Source organism: Engraulis encrasicolus, chromosome 8 (assembly GCF_034702125.1).
Source record: "Engraulis encrasicolus isolate BLACKSEA-1 chromosome 8, IST_EnEncr_1.0, whole genome shotgun sequence".
NCBI classification, from domain to species: domain Eukaryota; kingdom Metazoa; phylum Chordata; class Actinopteri; order Clupeiformes; family Engraulidae; genus Engraulis; species Engraulis encrasicolus.
This window is the reverse complement of record NC_085864.1, coordinates 25205780-25225203: the sequence shown is the minus strand read 5'-3', so window position 1 is coordinate 25225203 and position 19424 is coordinate 25205780. Positions and strand designations below refer to the sequence as shown.

The window sequence follows — 19424 nt, the reverse complement described above, 5'->3', positions numbered from 1 at the left end:
GTCAAAATGAATGTAGTTCAAATAATTTCTAACGTAATTAAGGCAGATTTAGTTGGTATTTGGAACCCAATGCTTGTTCACATATACATGTCATTCTCTATCAAAAAGTAATATCATTGCCTTGTTTGTGAATGTTTTATGAAAACAGCTACAGTACAGGTGCAGAAACATGTGAACTGCACAGGAATGGCCAGCAGAGGACACCCTAGCTGCACAATGCATGTAAAAAGTGCTTCCGAGCAGGGACGGCCTCTTCTGTGTCAACATGAGGTGAAAGGATATCTGAATGTGACATTTATGTGATAATCTTTCCTTATTTATATGTAAAAGTGATTTGTTATGTAGTACATAAAGTGTGCTTTAGAATTGGAGGATGGTGGAATTTTGTGAGAAATTATTTTTTAACTCTCATTGTATGACTTTGTTTACTTTAAGATCTTTGTTATGCTGTGACACAATATATAGAATGCTACTTATTAGCACAGCAAACGTCATAAAATGTCCAGTCATACACCTTTTTAGCAGTGCAAAAAGTGCAAAGTGCATTTTATTAGCATTTTATTCCTGAAATACAACCATTTTCATGATCTCAATACCAGAATATTACATGTTGTCCATACATGTCATACATGTCTCCTTCCTTACTTGTCTTTTCCCATTAAGTGATTCTTTGTATTCTTTTCTGGTTTTATCAAAATGATGTAACATTTGGGTGCAAATAAGCACAGCAGTAGGCCAAAACTGGATGCCAAAATGGCAAAAATCTCTACAGCTACTGTGAACTTTCCTGGCGAGCTAACATAGGCTGGGATGAAAGCTAACCAGACTGCACAGAAAATCAGCATACTAAAAGTAATGAATTTGGCCTCATTGAAGTTTCCCGGGAGTTTACGGGCCAGAAAGGCCAAAACAAAACACAGACAAGCCAACAGTCCAATGTATCCCAGAACACACCAGAAGGCCAAGTCAGATCCTACGCTGCATTCCAGAATGATTTTAGAGCGCTGGTACTGTGTGTTTCTGTTGGGGTACGGAGGAGCTGAAATGAGCCAGGCTGCACAGATGATGACCTGGACCAAGGTGCAGGAGAAGATGATGACCCTCTGCTGCTTGGGCCCCAGCCACTTCATGATGTTGTTTCCGGGCCGCGTGGCTGTGAAGGCGGCCAGCACCACCAGGGTCTTGCCCAGGATGCAGGAGATGCAGAGGGAGAAGGTGATGCTGAAGGCGGTGTGGCGCAGCATGCAGGACCAGGCTGTGGGCTCGCCAATGAAGATCAGCGCACACAGGAAACACAGCGTGAGGGACAGCAGGATGAAGAAACTCAGCTCCGAATTGTTGACCCTGACTACGGGCGTTCTTCTGTGGTAGAGGAACACTGCTAGGACAGAAATGGTTAGACAGGCCCCAACAACGGCGATCACTGTCAGAGTTATTCCCATTGCATCATGGGACAGAAACTCAATCTCTTTGGGTATGCAGTGTGTTCCTCCAGTATTGGACCAGAAGTCTTCTGGGCAGGCCATGCAGTCTATTGAATCTGCAAAGGGGAGGACAAAAGTATAATATAAATATATAAAGTGAAGTAATAAAATATGAATACAAGATTATTTAAATTGTTATTTTGGGGTAACATGGTGTAGCGCTCTAATGCATCTGCCCTAATGCATCTGACTACATGCTGCCCCAGGTTGGACTCATTTAAAAAAAAAGTTTTTTGGGGTCTTCTTCGTCTTTATTTGATAGGACAGTGTGAGGGGTGGACAGGAACCGAATTGAGAGAGAGACGGGGAGGGGCAGGCAAAGAACCCGGGCTGGGAATTGAACCCAGGTCAGCCACATGGCAGGCGAGTGACCTACCGGTTGACCACAGCAGGGCCAACTGGGTAATTTCCAAGCCCTACCTTGTCAGTCTCTTCCTTTCTGCTCTCCCAATGTCCTATCTGAATAAGGTTGAGCCCCAAAACATGTCCCAAAAACAATTGTCTTCTAATTTGTAGGCCTCACCTGTCTCATTGCTAATTTTGCCGCTGTCACATGGTACACAGTCAAAGCAGCAAATAGGCTCCCCAGCACGGACAGCCTTCCGGAATCCTGGGGGACAGCTGTCGCTGCACACAGACACCAGCACCTGTTAAAACAACACAAAGTCATATGTTAGCCCTAAACTTCAAATAAATCTGATCCTACTTCACTTTAACTTTTCAAGCACCATGTTGGTAGCAGGGCCCTAAATTAACCTTTTTCACCACCAGCCAAAATGGCTTGAGGATGTTGATCTTACTAGCCACAGACACTCACTAATGGGTCAAAGTGGCTTCTAGTTTGTCTTTTCTAAGAGCCAAACCGGAATTTCACCAGCATTTGGCCAGTTGAAGGGTGTTCATTTAGAGCCCTGGTTGGTAGTATGTAAACGTCACATTGTTTTTACATAAAAAAAGTATAACTGGGGGTTTACTTACTGCATATGCTGCCTATAGTACTTCAAAAGGTGACATTGTAATTCCAAAAAGGTGCCTCTTGCCTCTTTCCGCTGTCCTGTCCACTTGACTTTGTCCATATCAATAACCAACTCTTTGCCAGAACCTTCCGCACCTCCATCATATTCATATAGACCCACTGTCACAAACTGAATCTCTCCGTCAGCATCCCTCTGCCAGTTGATGAGATCGTACGATGGAATGGAGTCTCCTTTCATATCAAAATTCACTTTTTCTCCAGAGATGACAAAGGACACGTCCTGCAGATAACGCTGTAGCTAAAACAATAGATAAAACTGTGAATGTCATTATGAAGAATATTGTATAGTATAGTATAGTATAGTATAGTATAGTATAGTATAGTATAGTATAGTATAGTATAGTATAGAATACAATGGATCTTTATCATAGGTCAGTGAACGGTGTTAGCATTAGGATGTTTGGCTCACTAACATTGAACAGACCATCAGAAAACATAAAAATCCATGATAAATTGAACAGAATATATAGTTTTCTGAGCATAAGTGTTGTTATATGGTAAAGTAACTATAGTAAATATCTTTTTAAAAATATTTTTTATGTATTTTTTATATTTTATATTTTTTTATATACCTGCCATGGTTGGATATTATTAATATCGGCACAAGAACCATTGGGGAAAGGGCCAGAGCCAGGGATGCACTGGAGGAGGTTGTGCAGAGAATGGGCAATGGCATAAACCCCTTTGTACACATTATATGCAACCCGGGGGCTAGAGCTACCCAGGTAGGCCGAATGCTGCTCCTGCACCGTCTCATGGCCAGTGCATGGTTTCAAGGGGGTGTTCACACTTGTGGCATTGCGGGGAGAGCAAGCATACAAAGTCTCCCACAGCTCCTGCACAAGTGCATTAGAGGGGTAATTCCACGGATCCACCGTCTTCACATAATCTGTAAGGTTCGGCACATCTCCTTGGCGGACGGCAAAACCGATGGTGCCGTCCAAGAAAGGGTACGTCTCGGCGAGCACGGAGGCTGAGACCCACGCCTCGCTGGCGATCCACTGGATGCCCGTTATGTTTTGTTTGCTGAACTCTTTCAGGAAAGGATAGAACTCCCCCTCGCCCGAGAACACCACCACCACTCGGGCTGTAGATGTTCTCATCACCTCGAGTATTTTAAGCACTTTCTCGGTGGTGTAATCTTTCGGTATCATTTCGTGGTAGGCCAGACAGATGTCTGTGTTCTGTATTTCCCTTTTCAAGCCCTGCAATGCGAACCTGCCATAATCGTGATCCTCTGTCACCACCCCGATCCATGTCCAGCCAAAGTGTTTCAAAAGCTGGGCGACTGCCTTCACCTGGTAATCGTCACTCGGCACCACTCTGAAAAATGTGGGGAACTGTGTCCTGTCACTGAGACAAGCACATGTGGAAAAATAACTGATCTAGAAAAGAAAACCAACAACACAAGAGTGAATTGTCACACTACCAAGCATCGAATTGAGACATGCACTGCAGCTCAAGTCAGAATGGGAAGTTAATGTCAAGTAAACATTTTGAAAGGGAACAGATTATTTTGTTAGTTATTTACAGTTTTCCTCCAGTGGTTTTAGATGTAACAACAAATCACTTCCACCCACTGTTCATGAACCCCAGCTCCATAGTACAGTGTACGCACATGCTGTGTTGTTGCAGGCATTTTACAATGTGCAATATGTAACAGCGACAGCAAAATACATTGTAACAAAATCATGTATCAAACCAAATCAATATAATCAAACAGGCAATTTATGTACATTTTGGGTCACTTCTTGCGTTATTTTTTTACCATTGGAATTCTGAAAGGTTGTAGCGTCCTGGACACCACGATTGACTGTGAAGACCCAGATTCCCCAATGATGGCAAAGAGAGGGCTGGAACCCTCAGACTCAGAGCACATGGCGCTTGCTCCGCTGTCCTCCCCATTCAGTACGGCGAGAACAGCCCTCTGTGCCGTGACCGGTGTGGCACAGGAGTCGAAGATCTTGTAGCCCAGAGTGTGGTTTGGTAGCAGGTCTCTGTTGCCGTTGATCTCCTCCGCTGCCAGCCTCATGGTTAGGGCCCAGCGGAAGGCACGAGGGTCAAAGCTACATTAAAGACAAACCAGAACACAGCAAAAAACAGAAGATCAAAGATCCATGCACAGCTTCTATGTGCTGGTAAACGCAGGAGTATGCAATACTTCAAAAGGAAAAAGTTTAATACACACTTCTTTGACTTTATGCTCTTTTATTCAGAGCGAACAACATGTTTCGCCTCTGTGTGTCAACAGGTTTGCTCAATGCCTGAGCAAACCTGATGACGCACAGAGGCGAAACGCGTTGTTCACTCTGAATAAAAGAGCATAAAGTCAAACAAGTGTGCGGTAAACTTTTTCCTTTTGAAGTACAACAACAAACAGGTTAGAACAATAGAAACATTATAGTGAATTATAGTATACATGTATGGCAACAGTATCTAGGCATATACAGTACATTTCAACACAATACACATTTCAATGTTCATACAATGTTCAGGTTTAAATAATACAGCTCTTGAGCTCCAAAGCTCACCCTCTACACTGGGCTGTGAGTGGGGGTGTTTTGAAGTCCGTCTGTGGAAGCTCTACTCTATAGTGCAAGGGGAATATGCCTCCGATGGTGAAGGTGCCCTCGGACATGAATACAGGGAGCTCGAAACCTCCCTGCAGCGCGCATGTGGTTGCTGCCGACATGGCTGTCAGCTGCGATAGCAGGAGGACCAGAGGCAACAGGATCATGTCCTTGCCCGCCGCCATGTTCAGGCGAACCACGCAGTGGATGAGGCTTTTTATTGGCCTGCCTCTTCTGCATCATCGCGCTTGATTTCTCCCAGGACTCAAAGATGGACTTCTTTGTGTAGTTGTAATAATAATATTGTAATAATAATAATAATAATAATAATAATAATAATAATAATAATAATGACAATGATGATGCATTAAGTTTATATAGCGCTTTTCAAGGTATGCAAAGACTGCATGAGGTTATTTTTTAGGTCTTAGGCCTTATCATGTGACAAATTCTGTACACTAAAAAAAAAAAACCATACAGGAGTAAAACGGCACCCCCCACATCATCAAATACATACACATACAGTGTGCCCACTCTCACATTACCGACGAAAATGTGTCAAATACAGTAGGTAATGTACTAATGAAAGGAAAAGGGAACATCTGCACACAACCAAATAAAGCTCCACAAGGAACCTTGTGTGGTGTGTAGATATTCTTTTAAAAATATTTTTTGGGGGCATTTTGACTTCATTTTTATAGGACGGTATGAGAGGCGACAGGAAGTGAATGGGAGAGAGAGCTGGGGGGAGGATCGGCAAATGACCTGGGCTGGAAGTGAACAAGGGTCGCTGGCACAGTAGCCCAGTGGCCTATTGTTAGGCCACGGCAGGCAGAGGTGATTCTAGGGTCAGGTGGGGCCCTAAGCGAAAATGCAAAAGAATTAACATTTGAACCAAAATCGCCACTTCTGTAGCACAGTGTGGGCTGTTATTCACTACCTAGGGGCTTGGGGGCCCCAAGCGGCTGCCTGCCCTGCCTGGTGGCAAGATGCGCCTCTGACAGCAGGGCCAGATATTCTTTGTCCTCTCATGCATTAAGCATTGAATTCTGTCCTATTTTGTTTAGCAATACCTAATTTGTTTAGCATTGCACTTAAGGAAGAATTTAATATATACTCAATGATTCATTTATCGCAGCAAGAACGAAACAGTTAACATTTTATGTTAAGGGGAAGAATATTATAATAAAACACATCTACAGTATGTGTGTGTGAAAAAGGGTAAGTTATTCAATATTGTAACCATGAAGCACTGCATGAGCAGTGAAATTAATCCCTACCTGGACATGCACTGCCATCTACAGTTTCTGAGTGCGTATGGCAATATATTCTACCCTAACTTTTTATAAACCCAGTGCTTATACCCATTCAGGCTGGCTGCTAGAACTCTTGGGCCCTAGGAAATAATTTACATTTAGAGAAGCAGCATTATTATTCAAATATTTTATTGATAACCTTCAACCTTATAGATAACCTCATCTACCATTACTGGGCCCTTAGAATCATATTAAACCCCCCCCCCCCCCAACTCATTAATTATTTAACAATAATTTAAAAAGACTCCTATGCTTAACATCTGAATGCATTGTCTTCTCCCAGGGGTTGGAGCGTGGCAGCCATTGGTACATCTCTTTTGCAAGACTAGGGTCACCTCAGGTTACGCCAGCCCCCTGATTCCTCAGTCCTTTTATAAACGCGTCTACATTTCTGAGAGCTGGGGTGAGCAATGGCATACATCTCCAATACACTTCTGGTGGTCTGTCTTGTAGTACTGACACGTATGCCTTTTCAACTTGCCTCCACGACGACCTGTGTCTTCATAGGTTTTGAGGAGCACAATAGTTTCTATTTAGAGGGCGATGTTGTTATTGGGGGCTTGTTTCCATTGCATTACCACCCCGAGTCCTTTGAGCAGTCGTTTGTCAAAAAACCTGTACCCTCTGGACATAAATAGTGAGTTTGGTTTATATGTGTATGTTATATTTCCTGAACTTCTGTGTGATTGTCTGCGATAGTTTTACTTGCAATGCTGGAAGATGATGCTAGAAGTTAAGTCGTGTCATGTTGAACATGTTTTTTTTTAAATCATTCAAGTGGAATGATGTGTATGGATTGTATATTGATTGAAACTGACATAAGATAACATCACTTGTCATAGTACAGTTATCTTTTTACTTGTGAATTTGTGTCAGTTTTCTCTCCAGAGCTTTGCGTTGGATGCGCACAATGATCTTTGCCGTGAATGAGATAAACCAGCGCCAAGACTTGCTGCCACAACTGAAGCTGGGCTACCACATTAGAGACAGCTGCGATGACATCCCTGTCTCCATTAAAAACGCCCTCCTCCTGGTCAACGGGCAGTCTGACAGAGGCACTGGTGCCTCCACATGCTCGGACGGTAACAGAAAAGTGTCGCCTGTAATTATTGGAGATGCAGCTTCAGGGGTGTCCATGGCCCTATTAAGAACTCTGGGTCCATTTTATGTTCCCTTGGTAAGTTGTTGCTTAGGCCCTGATGTCTTAGGTCAGGGGTGTCAAACTCAAATTGACTGAGGGCCAAAATCAAAATCTGGAACAAAGTCGTGGGCCAAACTCAACAATTATTTTTAAAAAGGGACTAAAATTGTGCATGCATGCGCTTCATACTCACAGTTAAATTTCGCATACACTCTTTCCCATCATATTTGTTAGTTAAAATGCGTCTGCACATCCTGTGACACAGCAAATTTCATGTTCAAGTCATGTTACGCTATGTGGGCCAAATGTAATGCACATTTGAAATTATCTCGCAGGTCGAATAAAATGGCTCCGTGGGCCAAATTTGGCCCCCGGGCCTGAGTTTGACATCCCTGTCTTAGGTTTTCAGAATCTCCTCTACTGGTTGTGCCTAGGGTCAGGTATAAACAGGGTGAAATGACATTTGTCATTATGCTGCAAAATGCTGGAACCAACTTCCTGTCCAAATTAGAACTGCCCCAACAGTATCTTGTTTTAAAAGGAAATTAAAAACAGCTTTATTCTCATCTGCCTTTGGTGATAGTTACTTACACACTATCTATAACACAGTATCGTTCTTTCTTCTATTTTCTCTATTCTTAAGCACATTGAATGACATTTATATATGATAATGTGCTATATAAATATTTTTGATAAATTGATTGATTGTTTTATACCTTGTCCTAAATACAACTGTGATATGATAAGAGCATGGCAATTTGAACTTTGATACTGTAACAATGAACGTATTCATTGATGATTATTTTACTAATGAGCAACTCATTTATGGTCTCACACACACTCCTTGGTCTGTTTTCGAAACAAAGGTCAGCTACTTTGCATCGTGCAGTTGCCTGAGCAATCAACAGGAGTTCCCGGCTTTCATGCGCACAATGCCAAGTGATGCTTTCCAGACGAAGGCCCTGGCCAAACTGGTCAGCCATTTCCACTGGACCTGGGTGGGTGTGATCGGATTGCAGACAGACTACGCCCGGTCTGCCATACAGCTGTTCCTCCAGGAGGCAGCCAGGTATAATAATAATAATAATAATAATAATAATAATAATAATAATAATAATAATAACTGTATTTGTATGTCATACAAGGCATGCAGCTCAAAGTGCTTAACAAATGTATAAACATCAATGTTAAGGTATGAAGTCTGCGCTGCCTATGTCCATTTCCTGGCTGTGCCGCCGGTGAAAGCCGAACTTGAGGCCCTGGTGAGCCGTATGAAGGCGTCCTCTGCCAGAGTTGTGCTGGGTGTGGCTGGGGACAGCGACATGAGGGAGATCCTGGCCGAGTGCAGGCGGCAGAACGTCACAGACCTGCTCTGGATAGCAAGCGAAGCATGGTCCACGTCGCAGGCACTGTGGGCCGATTTTAAAGACCTGTTAGCCGGAACGTTAGGCTTCGCCATACGAAAAGGTGACATCCCGAGTCTCGGGGGGTATCTCGGCGGACTGCACCCTTCTGAGGCGCCGACCTCACATTTCGTTGCAGAGTTTTGGGAGGAGACGTTCAACTGTAGACTCAATAATTCAGCTAACACTCATTCACATGGGCCGGAGGCCAAAAACAGAGGGCCATGCGACGGACAGGAAGCGCTGAGCCAAGTGTACTCCACATACACAGATGTGTCTCAGCTCAGAGTCACCTATAATGTCTACAAGGCCGTCTACCTCGTAGCTCATGCGCTGCATGACATGAGCAGGTGTGTTCCTGGTAAAGGGCCCTTTCCCAATGGGACATGCGGCAGCCTAGCACAGGTGCAGCCGTGGCAGGTGAGCAGGAAAGAGGTAGAAGTAAAAAAAAAAATACTGAATACACAAACTGATATTCATATGTATGAACATTAATATACTAACTTATATGATTATATATGTATTGGCATTGTATTGCTGACTTGTCTAGCTCAGGTACAGCCATGGCAGGTGAGCAGGAAAGAGGTAGAAGCAACAAAAAATACTGAAACTGATATTAATATGTATTAATATTAATATACTAACTATATTATTATATATCTATTGGCATTCTATTGCATTGGACTATTGCTAATTTGTATAGCAATGCTAACAAAGAGCTTCCAAAGTGCTAACTGAAGGCCTACGTCGATCTGGATTTTTTTTTTTACATGTGTGTAAATTATGTGCAGTTAACATAAATATTCATGTGTGTTTCAATGCTTCTGTCATTTCCTCTCTCAGCTCCTTCATTATATGAAACAAACAACATTCACAACAGGAAGTGAGGAGGTGAGATTTGACGAAAACGGAGACCCGATCGCTTCGTATGACCTTATGAACTGGCAACAGGGCCAGGATGGCTCGCTGCAGTTGACCAAAGTAGGGTATTATGACGACTCATTAGGCAGTGGAAAGGACCTGGTCATCAACAGGTCTGCACTGAGAGGGCATGAAGGCTTCCAGGTTCGTCAGCTGCCTGCAGTGTCAAAACATTTCACATTACAGATACTAGTCGTGTATTGCTATTTACTTCTTGGTAACGCAAAGGCTGTGTATTTTTCATTTTGAAACTGTAATCATTTGCCATAGCTGAATCATTGTCATTAAAATTCGCAGTGTATTCTGATGAATAAAAAATGTTTTTATTTAATAAATGTAGTATGTTTAATGAATGTGGTTTATCATATGAATGCTCCTTATTTCCTCAAATGAAGTACCTTAATCCATGCCACATAGTGTACAATATTTTAAAATACACAGTTGCTTTCATGTGTCTTAATTGTATGTCTGCATGTCTTCCATGACTCCCCCCTTCACTGATAGCCACCAGTGTCAATATGTAGCAAGAGCTGCCGGCCAGGGTTTAGGAAAGCTATCAGGAAGGGCCAGCCCATATGCTGCTTCGACTGCATCCCCTGTGCCGAGGGGGAAATCAGCAACGAGACTGGTATGCCTTTCTTTAAACAGTAGCAAATAAAAAAAAATCCAAACTAGTATCCTACTGTATCGCTTTGTAAAGCACATTGAATTGCTTCCATGTATGAAATGCACTTTAGAAATAAATTGCCTAGCCTTGCCTATCCTTTAGTAATAAAAAAACTACCCCTTTATGCATTAATAACCAAGCTGGGATGTTCATACGTTTGTATTAAAATATATCATTTCTCTTCCGTAATATTTTTTTAATCACCCTTTCCATACAGATTCAGTGAATTGTTTGACGTGTTCAGAAGATACATGGCCAAATGAAGCACAGGACCAATGCATCCCTAAAAAGATAGAGTTTTTATCCTATCATGAAACGATGGGCATAGTTCTGTGGGTGGTCTCAGCTTTCGGGGCTCTGACTACATTAGCTGTGTTAGGAGTGTTTGTGGCGTATAGAAAGACACCCATGGTTCGGGCGAACAACATGGAGCTCAGCTTCTTGCTCCTCCTTTTCCTCTGTGCCTGCTTCCTGATTGGCTTAACGTTCATCGGGGAGCCCACGGATTGGTTCTGCCAGTTCCGCTACACGGCGTTCGGCATCAGCTTTGCCCTCTGCATCTCCTGCATCCTGGCCAAAACAGTGGTGGTTATGATGGCCTTCAGGGCTACCCTGCCTGGAAGTAACGTCATGAAGTGGTTTGGCCCCATGAAACAGAGGGCTAGCGTGGTCCTATGCACTTCCATACAAGTCCTGATATGTGTTATTTGGCTCTGCACCCGCCCGCCATACGCATCGCACAACACCAGGTTTCTGAATGCCAAGATCATCCTAGAGTGTGTGGTGGGGTCAGAGGTCGGATTCTGGTGTGTGCTGGGCTACATAGGCTTACTGGCCTGCATGTGCTTTTTAATGGCCTTCTTGGCCAGGAAACTACCGGATAATTTCAACGAAGCAAAGTTCATCACCTTCAGCATGCTGATTTTCTTTGCCGTTTGGATCACTTTTATCCCCGTGTATGTCAGCACGTCGGGAAAGTACACGGTGGCTGTTCACGTCTTCGCCATCTTAGCCTCCACTTTTGGGCTCCTATTTTGTATTTTTATCCCCAAATGCTACATCATCTTGTTAAAGCCAGAGAAAAACAGTAAACAACACATGATGCGAAAATAAAAGAAATTGATGATGACATCCCATAAAGACTTTTTTCTGTTTGTAAAATAAAGGCCTTATTTACTTTTCACGTCCTTAAAAACCCTATTTATCACAGCTGGCTATTAACTTCATAATTGCTTCATTTATACACGTATAAAGGTTATCTGTAATGTCCCATGAATTAAAAATAAAACAAGTCTTTTTTACTTGATAATCTGTGGCATATGATTTGTGCTATGATGCTGTTGGGTATGTATTGTTGATATGTATATTGCCAACATGCAACTACAATGTATGGAATGGGATAGATCTCATTATAATAAAAATGTTCTGAAACAATAAAAGTAGTTGACATTTCAAATTTATTATTTACAGTTCCTTTATACATAGTGCCATTTCACCATTTACTTCTCATCAAATGCTTAAATGAATGACAACAGACATTAAGGTAAGCCATTGGAGTACTGTTTCTATGTAACATTCAAAGCAAATTCAAATGACCATACCAAATGCCGTTGACCTCAACAATTCACTTCATTATGCGCAATCTCATCAAATGCCATTCTTAGGCACTTTACCCATCATATGTTTCTTAGTGTTTTTCTCAGAGTGAAATATAATAATTCTTTTTATAGTGCAATTTCACCATTTTCTACTTCTCATCAAATGCTTAAGTGAATGACAACACATATTCAAGAAGGCATTAGAGAATCTACATATGCAATATTCAAAGCAAATTCAAATTACCACACCCTTGACTGCAACAACAATCCACTTCATTAGGTGTGACCTCATCAAATGCCATTCTTAGGCACTTTACCCATCATATGTTTCTTGGTGTTTTTCTCAGGTTGAAATATAATAATATAACATTTTGGAGCAAAAATACAAACAAGTAAGCCAAAAGCAGAGGACAAAATAGCAAATATCTCCACGGCAACAGTGTATTTTCCTGGCGAGCTCACATAAGCAGGTATGAAGGTAATCCACACAGCAATAAACACAAGCATACTGAACGCAATAAATTTGGCCTCGTTAAAATTATCTGGCAATTTTCTCGCCAAGAACGCCACAACTAAACACACACCTGCCAAAAAGCCAATGTATCCCAAAACAGAGTAAAAAGCTGTGTCCGACCCCGTATTGCACTCTACGATAATCTTTCGGTTGTTGTGCCTTCTCTGGGGATAGGGCGGCGTGATAGCCAGCCACAGTATACAAATAAACACCTGGACCGCAGTGCAGGAGCACACAATCACCCTCTGGTGCACGGGGCCAAACTTAGACGCGCCGGGCAGCGTGGCACGAAAGGCTGTGACGACCACCAGCGTTTTGCCCAGAACGCAGGAGATGCAGAGGGCAAAGGTGATGCCAAACGCTGTGTGACGCAACATGCAGGACCAGGTGGTGGGCTGGACGATGAAGGTCAAAGGGCACAGGAAGCAGAGGAAGAGGGAGAGGAGCAGCAGGGCGCTCAGCTCCGCGTTGTTGGCCCTCACCAGCGGCGTGTGACGGAACAGGAGGAAGACTGCCGCAGTGGACAGAGTCAGGAAGGCACCGGCCAGAGACACAGCTGTCAGGACTATTCCAAGGGTCTCGGTGAAGGACAACACCTCAATGTACTTCAATACACAGCTGGTTCTCGCCTCGTTGGACCAGTATTCTTTAGGACAAGTGCTGCAGTCCAATGCCCCTGTTTCATGCAATGTAACATACATAAAATGTCACATACAGCACATTCATATATACAGTATGTGTACATACATAGTCACACAATAATTAACCCCTTAGCGCAGAGCCTATGTTATAACTTTACTGTCACCAAAATTGTAATGGCTGTCTTAATCTGTTACTTAAGGCTGTCGGTAAAGTCATAGCAATGTTGTTATTATGTAGTTGAGTATTTTCAGCAAAAAGTGAATGGGCCCGCCGGCGACCCGAGGCTGTGCATGATCTTTAGGGCAATATTTGGTGCGGCCAATTCTCTATATTGTGAAATTTAACAATATTGCTTGGAAATAAGATGCATCAATTGGTGTAAATGTGACGTACCGGTCTGATTACTAATGGTCCCATCTGCACACGGGACACAGTCAAAACAGCAGCTTGGCCTTCCTTTAATTGGGGCTCTCCTCGTGCCGGTAGGGCATACCTCTGAACACACAGCACGTGGCACCTGGCCACGAAGAACACACACACATTTTATTAATCATTATATTATATTATAATATTATATTATATTATGATTACTATTATTAATATTATTGTACACATTGCAAGTGTAAAACACTGGTTCACTCCTGATATTTTTTTTAAGTCCTTTTGGATACACAGTCTTACAAAAATTGTCAATATGGAACTTACAATGGCAAAACTGAATAAAGCTTGACCAGCTACAGTAGAAATCTTGGAAACAATTCTCATCCACGTTTATTTCTTGTATGAGATATTAGATCATTTAACCATGCTTTGTCCAACATTCTGACATGTAGAATTTCAGTTTTATAATTTCTTTTGTCCTTCTTTTGCAGTGTTTCACTATTGTATGATTGTCCTCAATACTCTACGTCTGTAACCCCACCTCTCCCCCTTCCTCCTGCTGTAAATCAATATCAACATTGCAAGTGGTCCAGGATGTGCCAGTGCATCTGGGGATCACTCAAACCCAAGCCCAAAATCCCAGTGCTGTCGGAACCGGTATGCAGAGTTCTGTTTATCAAAACGGCATTGGTTACAAATGTCCGCTCACGTCATGCATGTGAAAACCTGTTTCCTGCAGCTCTCCGCTGGCTGGTCCACCTCCTTGTGCAAGAAAAAAATGCATTGGTCTATAATATGCATCTGGTATTTACACGGAACGGAATGGGCCCATATTATTGTTCTCAGTCTGAAACGGCATTAGGTTACAGATGTCTGCTTGACTAACGCATAAGGCTTGCCCTCGCCTGCCCCCGGACTGCGCTGGTTATGTGAAAACGCCTCCTTGACCTCAACATACCCTGCACGCCCGCCCTCATCATAAGACTGTCACCACCCTCCTAAGTTAAAAAAAAAGATTAATGCCCCCCCCCCCCCCCACCCCCAAATGGCAACTGAGCACCCCCTCTCAGCTGTCTCCTTCTCAACCCTAAAGGCTCCCTAATGCCCCTGGGGGGTTGTAGAGCCCCCATTGAGAAACAATAGTATAAACATATAGTTGATAGTGGGAACACTGCCTACCACTTTCCCAGTGCTCCACCTAATGTCGTCCTCTCGTATGACAAGCTGGTAGGCCCCCTCCTCAGTGGTGCTGAAGTAACCCACGGTGACATGCTGCACCTCACCCTGCCTCAGCTGCCAGTTGATGATGTCGTAGGAGGGAGGAAGGTCGCCATTTCTATCAAAGAACACCATCTCTCCAAATTCATCTACAAATTTCACTTGTCTCAGCTGCTCTGTGACCTGCAAAACAGTAACAGTCACCGAAAATATATTAAAACAGACTGTGGCAGTCTTTAAATGGTCTTTGGTGTAATGATGATTTGGTGATGATTGTGTTGTAATCATAATGCATTTAAATTTTGAATTTGCTCACCAGATTCGGACTGATCTGTGATGCATTTAAGCACTTGTCTGTCGGTGAATTCCGTTCACAAAATATTAGCCGATGTATGGCATGTGCAATAGCATACACGGCCTTGTAAACATTATAGGAAACTCTCAGCTGAGTGACATTGAAGAATACACTGGTCAAGTCAGGAGTTTCATCCCCGCGACAGTAAGGGATGCTGGATGACACACCAACATGATCGAATGGCTTACAACCCACCAGACTTTCCCAAAACCTGGCCACAAATACAGCTCCTGGCTGGGAACGGGGATTAATGTTTTTAAGAGCGTTCTCCAGCTTTGGAATGGCCATCTTGCGTACTGAAAAACCAACCGTTCCTCCGAAAGATTTAAACATCTCTACAGTGGATGGCCGAGCAGCAGTTATCCAAGCCTCACTCGCGATCCACTGAATTCCAGTTATGTTTTGTCTCACAACCTCTTTCATCACTGGATGGAGGTCCCCCTCAGGCACGAAAGCGAGTATAACCTTTACCGTTGACACTTTAATCATATCAACCACCTCCAGTATTTTACTATGAGGGTATGTTCGTAAAACAGTGCCGGTAAAGGCAATGCAAACCCCCAGTTTCTCCACCTCGGAGATAAATGCTGACAGTCCATTTCTGCCATAGTCGTTGTCTGACTGCAATGTTCCTATCCAGTCCCATCCAAACCTTTTCACCAGGAAGGCCAGGGCTTTTGCTTGGTGGAAGTCACTTGGTATTGTTCGGAAAAACGTGGGATATTTACTTTTGTCACTGAGGCAGGCACACGTGGAGAAGTAGCTCACCTGCAAAATTTCACAATAGAATAGAATACCTTTTATTCATCATCATAGAAAGTACAGTGAAATGAAGCAATCCTTGCGCTAGAAGAAACACATACATAAAAATGATTAGAAAAAAACTCACATACCCACAGATTTCCATACCACACACATCCACACATCCAATTACACACACACCCACACCCACACCACAGCCATGCATACCCACATTCATAGGTGAAACAAATATACTTTTGTATAGCACAATTAAAAAAGTCATGACTGTTGGATTTTGCAATCATTTGTTATTATACAGTGAATCCCCATACTTCAAAGGCATACCACTTAACCCATTTTAGCCTTAGGCACCCGCAAAAAACACCTGCAGAATGCCTGAGGCCTTTTTGGGAAAAGGTGCACTCTGCCTATTACGTAAAACCTAAATATATCAGCCTCTGAAGCACATAAAAACATTAAATAAGTTGCATTTAAAAGGAGACTCATTTTGCATTAGAATGTGTTCATTCAGTTCTAACATACCCACACTTCTAATTAAAAAAAAAAAAAAATGTATACAGTGTCTATGTTGCTACAGGTGCCAAAAGCCAAACAACGTATACGCAGCATCAGGCTGAAATGGGTTAACTATGCAGATATTATAACTTAACTAGTAACCAAAAACAATACCATAGGCAAGTTAAAAGGCCCAAACGTTCCAGCCAGAGCCATTGACTGAGATGAGCCCGACTCTGCTATTAATGCAGACACAGGTGAGTGGCACTGAGTGGTAGATCCCTCTCCGTTAGACTCACTCAGGAGTGTGAGGGCAGCACGTAACGTATTAGTAGGAGAGGCACACGAATCAAAGATCCTGTATCCTACGGAGATGTTTGGAAGTAAAGCGCTGTCACTGTTGATTTCATTAATCGCAAATATCATCACCTGTGTCCACCGAAAGGCCCGCATGTCAAACCTGTGAAAGCAAAATGTTGTATCAGAAAAGTTACTTTACATTATCATAAAATGGCTAAACAAAATATGAAATAAAAATTAAATAGGGGGCAAAAATGAATTGTCAAGTCTTACCCATGACATGTTATGTCTCCAGGTTTTTCCTCAAATGACGCGTGCAAGATATTTTGCTTGTTAGACACAGGAAAAATGCCGCCAATCACAATATCGCCATCCTCTGCTAAACTAGGCATACCAAAGTCACCCAGTAGATCACAGGCAAGGCATGAATGCAACCAAATTATTAGGCATTCAAGAGCTCCATGTCCAAACATAATTTTTCACCAGCCTCACAAGTGTGCTGCCCTTCATTTCTTTGATGTGCGCTTTTATTCTCTTGGATATTTTAACAGGAAGCATTGCAATTGGATGCAGGGCGTGATACTCCCTGGGACACTGGGTGTGGTAAATCAGGCAGTAATGTGCAGTTTTGTTAAATGATTATGCTCAGGATATGCGGAAACTGACAGCACATTTTCTTTTTTTCTCTCTAAAAAATAAATAAATGTAACTTCAGCAATATTTAATTAATTGACCATGATATGTATTAACTGGTTCCCAGTGTGTGTGTGTGTGTGTTGGGTGGGGGGGGATCTAGGTTTACAGCGCATGATGTATGCATGATGCCTGTAGAGGGAGTCAAATACACAACAAATCACAGACTCTTTGGCAAGCCCTTGTACATGTTAAATGAGTCACATTATGTCGGGCTTACACTGTGCAATTTTTTGCCCAATTTAGCCATAATTTGTCGGAAGTTCCCATCATATTCACTAATTACGTCTTTATCAAAGTCGAACAATCTAAGGAAACTAGCAACAACAGTTTCGAGAAACACAACCCAGTTAGTTAGTTTGTTTCTACACTAGTGCTTAGGCCCGTAACGGTGCACTGTATTCATACCGAACCGAACCGAAATGACCTACGGTACGGTACAGTGCTGTGCCAAACGGTGCAGAAATATGTTATGTTTATGTTTTCACTGCCTGCTGCCGCCGCTACAGCAGCAGGAGGACCCGTGCCCGATTGGAGGAGTAGCTTAGTGGAAAAGTGTACTGCTAGCAACCAGCAACAGCAAGAGCTTGAAGTAGGCTATGGTTCCCTCTCACTAAAATATGCAGTTTGGGAAAACTTGGTGACATATGCAATGCTTCAATCGCTTTCAGACGACATGGAAGGAGAGCAAACGACGGGGTAAATTTCCCACTGTCCAGCGACTACACAGCAATATAAGCAGCGTGCACAGCAATGTCTTGTGCAGGGAAATAGACGATTGTGCTTTGTGAGAACTTTTGAAAGCGCTATTACTTAGGGCTTCCGCACATCGGCTCCGACACAGTGCTGCGCACTGCTCCGCAAGAGTTCGAGGTAACACTTTATTTTAGGGATACATCTATTAGCACTAATACATACAATATTAATGCCTGTGTAAGTAACTTGTAAGGCATGTACTTGGCAAAATAAGACAGTTGTTAAGCATGTATTCACAAATGTCTTGTTCATGCCCAATTAGGGATTTATTACTAATATAACCTTAGTAAGGACCAGTAAGCCTATATTTCTATTTATTAGTAAGTAGTAAGTGGCAGAATACAATGTGTATAAGCTCCCGACACACTGTGTGAACAAACCCTGAACAGTGTGAAAACAGATGCAGAATAAGGGTCCCTATTCTAAAGTGATGCATTGGTCAGCCCAGATGGCTCAGGGCCTCTGCACTACCAAAGTCCTAGGGCCCCCACACCACCCAGGCCTGCACTACCTAGCCCCCCCGATCTACAAAGTGTAAGGGTATATCAAATAATTAATACTTACCCAGCCGAGTCATCTAATATTCTCTAGGTCATATCAATGATAGGGAGGTAACAAGAGCCTATATATAGCAAGGATTGAACGTACACTTGTCAATGGCGGTGGGTTGGTGAGATGTATTTTTTTTTCATGTACCACTGAGTTTTAATTGTAAAAAAAAAAACAAAATAAATGCAGAACATTAGAATAATAGTTTTGAAGCAAAACTAAACTACTCTTTTGTGATAATTAGGTGAATGTTTGAGAACATTAGCTTCAAGAAGTGCAGTGCATGATGGGTACGCAATCTAGGCCAACAGACAACCTACCCAGCTCTGAGCCTACGTCCTTAGCTCCTCCCCTCACTTGTGAAATTTAGTTGCTATCCAAACAATTTGCCATGTACATAACAACAGAAATATTATCATTGCTGCATTGGCCATGCATTGCATTTCTGACTAAGGGCGTACCCATCATGCACTGCACTTCTTGTAGCTAAGTTTCTCAAACATTAACTTATTTATCAGAAAGGAATAGCTTAGTTTCGCTTCCAAACTATTACTCATCGTTATATTCTGCATTTATTGCAGGGTTTTTACAATTAAAACTAATTGGTGTATGAAAAAATGACA

At 42.6% G+C, this 19424-nt stretch overlaps 3 protein-coding genes across 3 annotated transcripts; 1 reads left to right on the top strand and 2 right to left on the bottom strand.

Moving 5' to 3' along the window:
* Window positions 1-641: 641 nt before the first annotated feature.
* On the bottom strand, window positions 642-5275 carry LOC134454340 (extracellular calcium-sensing receptor-like). The gene is made up of 6 exons (XM_063205296.1): window positions 5052-5275; window positions 4289-4586; window positions 3093-3905; window positions 2525-2758; window positions 2008-2131; window positions 642-1540 (listed from the first exon to the last, which is right to left on the bottom strand). The coding sequence occupies exons 1-6, from the start codon at window positions 5273-5275 to the stop codon at window positions 642-644; spliced, it is 2592 nt and encodes an 863-aa protein (XP_063061366.1).
* Window positions 5276-6816: 1541 nt separating this feature from the next.
* On the top strand, window positions 6817-11651 carry LOC134454336 (extracellular calcium-sensing receptor-like). The gene is made up of 7 exons (XM_063205291.1): window positions 6817-7043; window positions 7283-7583; window positions 8414-8616; window positions 8740-9370; window positions 9794-10015; window positions 10376-10499; window positions 10756-11651. The coding sequence occupies exons 1-7, from the start codon at window positions 6817-6819 to the stop codon at window positions 11649-11651; spliced, it is 2604 nt and encodes an 867-aa protein (XP_063061361.1).
* Window positions 11652-12026: 375 nt separating this feature from the next.
* LOC134454342 (extracellular calcium-sensing receptor) lies at window positions 12027-17110 on the bottom strand. Its single transcript, XM_063205298.1, has 6 exons — window positions 17077-17110; window positions 16678-16963; window positions 15208-16014; window positions 14853-15074; window positions 13686-13809; window positions 12027-13326 (listed from the first exon to the last, which is right to left on the bottom strand). The coding sequence occupies exons 2-6, from the start codon at window positions 16954-16956 to the stop codon at window positions 12428-12430; spliced, it is 2331 nt and encodes a 776-aa protein (XP_063061368.1). The 5' UTR covers window positions 16957-16963; window positions 17077-17110; the 3' UTR covers window positions 12027-12427.
* Window positions 17111-19424: the final 2314 nt, after the last annotated feature.